Raw genomic sequence first — 6432 nt, forward strand, 5'->3', positions numbered from 1 at the left:
TGCCTGCCTACTTGACATTACTTGTAATCATCTAATGCCTATTTAATTTGCTCTCATTAATCCACTGGTCTCGGGGGAGAAGAAACAGGTGGGAGAAGAGCCAAACTTCAGCAACTTTTCTACTAGACTTGGGTTTCACGAGCTTGAATTAAGTTGGCAGAGATAGGTAGGTTAATTTCTATATACCTCCAAGAAGAAGAGTACAATCCAATATAGATAGAGGTAGATAGAGAAACAATGACATCAACATCAATCTTTCTCTCTTAACCTTCTTCCCATGAAACAGACTCTAAATTTGAACCACTCATCGACTCATGGATCCATTTGGAGTGACAAGACATCTCCTCTCTCCCGAGCAACGCTATCATACTGCTGGTTGTCTTGCAAGATAAAGAGAATGCAGGAAGAACTCATGCAGCCCCTCTACTTTGATAAAGCCGGCCACTGGAATGAGGCTTTTGCAGACCGCACTTTTTAGTGATGTGTAGACAGAGAGAACGTACTTGGATTACATGTTCTTGTACTGTCGACGTACTTAAAACTACGATCCAGACACTGCAGACGATCGGGAACAGCAGCGCTCTTGCTTTCGAGGTCTCTACCCGTTCTTACATGCTCTTACTCTAATACGAGATTCTTAGCCGCGTCACAACCGAGGCCGTGAAGCCATCATCTTGGAAGTGAGGATGCCATGGCCGTGATTCTCATCCTACATATATGTATAGCTTTCTGATAGGTGAGGCCTACATATGAGATCACGTCAATCTCATGCTCCACTGGTCAGCTTTCCGAGAGACAGTGCCACTTGGTTCCTGGGATGGAAAACCATTTCTACTGCTCATCTTATTCATGGGTGTGTGGAAGAAGGAGCCATGCTTCACGTCCCCACTTGGCTCTGGTGAGCTGACCCCGGACACTGCACTTCTTGATGTGGATCAACAGTACCCATCGGGAGCCAAGTCGTATTCCGAGTCGGGATGTGATGAAGCGTCTGCTCCGCGCCGGGGCCCACCGCCAACTAGCCGCGGGTCCGCCACAAATCCGCTTCAAATTATTCCGGTTCCGATATCGTCACCCCCCGTCCACGCGCGTAGCTCTCGGACGGAGAGGGCCGGGCGGGTGCAGCGAGCGCGTACCGAGGCGCGCACTGGGTGCTATTTATCTGTCCCCCTCATTATTGGAAAGCAGGAAAAAAAAAGGTCAAGCGAAAGCGACGACTCACGAAAAGAGGGCACCGAGCGGACCCGACTGACCGAGCAACGGGCCCCGCATATCAGGTGTGACGCCACCAGAATCCCGGGTTGCTGTCCGACCCTCGGATCTCGATCCGACGTCGACCAGCGCGTCGGGCCCAGCGGGTCCCAAGCAAACGAAGGAGCGGCCGGGTTGTGGTGTTGCGGTAGACTAAACAGCCTTCACCTAACCACAGAGGAGGCGACAGCTGGAACAGCGGGATCCCGTTTTGTTCCGTCGTTTTACCGCTGGTATTCTTTCCGTTTTTACGTTGCATGCATGCGTGAGGCCGCCGTGAAAGAGAATCGTTTTCCTCGGGTGTTTTACCGCGGACCTGCTTTCTACTTTTACGTCGCATGCATGCTTTGTGATTGCAGTGAAAAGGATGGTACCCCAAAAGTGTTTCCTACGGGCGTTTTACCGGCACACTTCTTTCTACTTTTACGTTGGTTGCATGCATGCGTGCCTGTGATTCCTGTAAAGAAGTTGTTCTCCGGAAGCGTTATATGTGGGAGGAAAGTGTTTTACCTCGAGTCTTCTTTATACCCTTACGTCGCATGCATGCTCACGACTGCTGTTCACGAACTATTTGTTGTGAAGGTCTCCAACACCAAAAGTCGCAGCTTTACATTAAAAATCATCATTGTCTTCTCGCCACACATGCGTACAGAGACTGTGGGATTATGTCATTCTCTGGTATTTTGTTCTCCGCAAGCTCTAATGAAAAGGTTACTTGGACATTGTTGTTCTGTAAATACAACCGATGACTCGGATTCAAAAGAATGATGTGTTTTCAGTTCTGGAGGTAAATTTACATTCGATATGAGATGTAATCGGAAGATTTTTGACAGGGAGCACACTGTAGCAGTGAGCTTATCCAATGGAGATCACTGTCACGCAACAGGAGTGGTCCCTGGGGAGCCTTGAAGGCTCTTTGAGTGTGGCACAGTAAAAGCGGGTGTTGGTGGTTGCACTGCAGTGCCCGGCTCCCCCACCTCCGGCTGGACCACAGCCCCCCCCTCCCGACATGGAAAGCGACCGGCGGCCGATCCACGGCCGCAATCCTCCACCGTGCTCCCCGCCCGTACCACCACCGCGCGTCGCGCACATGAGCCTGACTCAGGTTTCGAATTCTGTCGGCCTCGAGCGGTCGATCAGCAACGTCGTTGGATCGGATGCAGAAATGGCCGCGGCCTGAATCCGATAAGGACCTGAATCGATCCTTTGTTTTGCAAACACGCCGGTAAGTCTCGCTCGTTGAACGGTGGATACCTAGTCAATTATTCTGATCGTGGACGGAGATGGATCGGGTCCAGAATCGGAGTCGGATCTTGGATGGGCCGACTCCGCTTCGCTTCTGATGGCGTCGAGGGAGGAGACGGCCGGTAGGACGCGAGGGAGAAGTTGAAATAGGGGAGGGAGGAAGAAGGCGTGGGCCCCACCAACCCATGTGCTCTTCCCTCTGTCTCCACCCGCTCCTGCTTCTGCGCCCCTCTCTCTCTCTCTCTCTCGCCTCAATCATTAGTCTTCTCCCACCTCTTCAGCCAAACGGACCCTTCGCTCTTGCTCCCATCGCGCCCCCCCTATCTCTCTTCCTCTCCTGTTCTTTTCTTTTCTATTTTTTTAATCTTTTGTATTCTTTGCGCTGTTCTCACTCGCTCCGTGGGGGGCCATGAGCAACCCTGACGGCGGCACCAGCGGCAGCGGCCCGCTCGAGGGCCAGAAGCAGCAGCAGCGGCAGCTGGCGCCCGCGGGTGGGAACGGGGCGCTGGCGGTCAAGAAGCCGCCGTCCAAGGACCGTCACAGCAAGGTGGACGGCCGCGGGCGGCGCATCCGCATGCCCATCATCTGCGCCGCCCGGGTGTTCCAGCTCACACGCGAGCTGGGCCACAAGTCGGACGGCCAGACCATCGAGTGGCTCCTTCGCCAGGCCGAGCCCTCCATCATCGCCGCCACCGGCACTGGCACCACACCGGCCAGCTTCTCCACCGTCTCCTCCTCCCTCCTCCGCGGCGCCGCCGGGAACTCCGGGGCCGGTGCACCCCTCTCCCTTCCCACCCCTTCCTCATCCGCGGCCGCTGTCAGCGGCGGTACCCACCTCCTCTCCCACGCCCTCGCGCCCGCTCCCTTCATCCTCGGCAAGCGCCTGCGCGCGGACGACGACTCCGGAGGCAAAGAAGACACCGTCACCGGGGGAGTCGGCGGCGGAATTAGTGGGGCGGGGATGGGGATCGGTCCGGCGGCTGGATTCTGGGCCTTGCCAGCCCGGCAGGATTTCGGGCAGGTCTGGAGCTTCGCCACGCCGGAGATGGTGCCGGTCACGCTCAACGGGAGGTTCGCTGGTCAGCCTATGGGGGAGGCGTCGGCGGCGCGGGTCGGGAACTATCTTCCTCTCGCCGGGCACCTCAACCTTCTCGCCTCATTGTCGGGCGCCCCCGGCGCGGCCGCCGCGGGGGCGGCAGCTGGGACCGACGACGAGGCCCGCTGATTGCGTGGGTGGGTTAGGGTTAGGGTTCTAGTGGTTCGCTCTTGGAGTCAAAAAAACCAAAAAAAGCCTTAGTTTGTTTGTGGGGTTGGAGTGATGCGGACTTAAGTCTTTTATTGCCTGCCTTGTCTTTCTTTGGCCCTCTTTCTTGATTTCCGTCTCGGTTATTAGGGTTTCTGTGGATCGGCTGTGCACAATACTTTCCCATGGGTTTCTCAAGGAGACTACTCGTAGGCATCTCGGAAGCACAGATGATGATGATGATGATGGATGGTTGGAATTTGGCTGCCTTCGCATAGGGCTTCTTCATTCTACATCTCTGGGGATCAGAGGAGAGCGCTTGTGGCTATCTATCCCCCTTTTCTCTTTGCCAGAGGCAGTGCGAACGAAGAATAGGGTTTCATATTGTGGTCATCGTATGCAGAGCATGCTGCTAATATTGTACTGGCAACTCACAGGGAGCATTTGAGGTAGAAGAGGGCGTGGGAGCTTCAATCGTGTGATCGGTAGCTGGGAACATGCAACAGCACCTCGATATCCTACTTCAGGGAACCCTCTGTTGTCAAACCTGTAAGTTCCCCGTTTCCAAAGCTCCATTCTATATTTGTAGCCATATTTCTTTGATTTACCAGCATGGCAATAATGGGGTTCTGTGTATGTATTTGTGGACCATTTGGTTTGTGTGAGAGCTAATAAAAACTGTACCTGTTCTTCTCGCTGCTGATGCTGCTGCTGCTTTGCGATCGATCATCATGTCTAGTGTGATCTGTGTGGTTAATCCATCCTCTCGCCTTCTCTTCAGCTGGCCTGTCTCTCTCTCGAGTTTATCTTTCTTTCTGCTGCCTCGTGTTCTTGCCTCCTTCCTTGTATTTCCATTAATCAAGATCGAGTTTTTCTTCGGTGCGCTGATGGTCCTGAATGCATGAGCTCTTCGGCCATGCTTTGAATTGATTTGTGTATGCTACATCACAGTATTTTACTAGTGGTGTCCGGCAAAAAGTAAAGTAGATTAGGATATCATCGAGGAGCTTTGAGCATCTCAATCCATACCACCTCACTCTGTCTCTGTTTCCTCTTCTTTCAACTAAGTCTTTTCTTGTCCGGAGACCAACAACCTCTTATCAGGAAACTGTTTTCTTCTCGAAAAGCTGCAATCTGTGAGTTCTTGGATTGAAATCGACCGATTCCAATGGAGTAGAGGTACATACATTGAGCAAAAGACTCTCTCTATAAATCATCCACCGGGTCGGCTCTGATTCCGGCGCTATGAAGTCTGAGTGCATCACGCGTCTTGTTCCTGGGAGAGCACACGAGTATTCTGCAGCCGGAAGAGGCCCTGTGAATCCGGACGATAGCTTCCCGAATAAAGATGTGCCCTGTGATGCTCAGATCTGATTCAGCCTCCATATCACTGAAAGGTCGATGATCTTTGAGCGGTCCCTCGATAAGGTACGATGCCTTCAACGTGCGATGTATCTTGGAATCTCTGTTGCTTCGGGAAGCCTGGGATAGGGGCGAGCATGAGGAATTGGTTGGATCGGGGAAGAGGATTTTGCAGAGTAGAGGACAGCTGAGACGGCCAACATGAGACCTTCTGTTGAAGGAGAAGCCCACATCGTACTTCTTCATCGGCGAATGCTGTCCATGGAAATCACGGCCAAATTCTACCGCTTCTGTTTTGCTCTTTACCACGATTGCGACAGATGACTCCGTGGTACAAAAGAACGAGTCAACGATTAAACCAGTGTTAGTTAGTCTTTGATATATAAAGAACACTGCATGCTGAAGTCGATATATCTTCTTGTTTAAGCATCTGACGTTCTTCTACAATGCTAATGATATCGAGAGACAAACCTTGAAAGGCTAAATTTTCTTCTGGCCCGAAGGTTGCAGAATGCAATAGTCTCTATATAAAACAAAAGGTCATCGATAGACATCGTTCTGCTCCTAACTGATAAGTCGACACGATTGGTTTACAGTCGACACGATTGGTTTACTATTGAAGGTTCTTAAGAGAGACGAATAAATTTGAAGGTTCTTAAGAGAGACGAATAAATATAGACATCGTTCTGGTTGACGTGAGAGATCTAGTGATATGGCAAATCAATATATGAGGTCCTTAAGAGAGACGATTCGCGGGGGTCGATTTGGCCTTGGAGTGGTGAGACCGCATAGTCTACCCTGTCGGAAGATGTTCTGCTAGTGAGGACCCAGTTCGGGAAAGTCGGAAAGGCGGACCAGGATCTTCCTGGTTGCAAAGTTTCTCCCTAGGACTAGGTCATCCAGGTGTCCTTGGGCAGAGGGTTGTCTCGTGGCTACATGGTTGCGTCTTGACAACGGGGTCGCCTTCTGACCGTCGATGATCCTATTGCTAGTCATAGGTGCCCTACAAGCAAATCACGTTAGTGATGACATGTGTGCTACGCTACACAGTCTTTTTGCTTTTTATTATTGATATTTTCTTACTTTATGTTGTATATATTGTGATGTTCATGAATCCGTGCAATGAAAATCAGATCGTGATAATGAGATTGATTCGTATTTAAATACATACCATAAATAATCCCGATCGTAGGTTACTCAAGAGATACATCGAGATAACCAGACATATTGGTGTGCTATATACCCGTCCATATGATGGATATGATTGGTTTAATAGTTGCTCGTGTGAGGACATTAGGGATACGGTGCATGTGTCATTAGAGAATGAGTTT

At 51.3% G+C, this 6432-nt stretch overlaps 1 protein-coding gene across 1 annotated transcript; it reads left to right on the forward strand.

Annotated features, from left to right (window-relative positions):
* The first annotated feature begins 2669 nt into the window (after positions 1-2669).
* LOC135652172 (transcription factor TCP21-like) lies at positions 2670-4434 on the forward strand. The gene has a single exon (XM_065172926.1). It carries the CDS (start codon positions 2906-2908, stop codon positions 3719-3721), a length of 816 nt encoding a protein of 271 aa, XP_065028998.1. The 5' UTR covers positions 2670-2905; the 3' UTR covers positions 3722-4434.
* Positions 4435-6432: the final 1998 nt, after the last annotated feature.

The sequence above is a fragment of the Musa acuminata genome, chromosome BXJ3-11 (genome assembly GCF_036884655.1).
Source record: "Musa acuminata AAA Group cultivar baxijiao chromosome BXJ3-11, Cavendish_Baxijiao_AAA, whole genome shotgun sequence".
In the NCBI taxonomy this organism is placed as follows: Eukaryota; Viridiplantae; Streptophyta; class Magnoliopsida; order Zingiberales; family Musaceae; genus Musa; species Musa acuminata.

What these genes read in the sequence shown, in the direction of transcription:
- LOC135652172 (XM_065172926.1), top strand. Translation starts at nt 2,906, where the DNA reads ATGAGCAACCCTGACGGCGGCACCAGCGGCAGCGGCCCGCTCGAGGGC.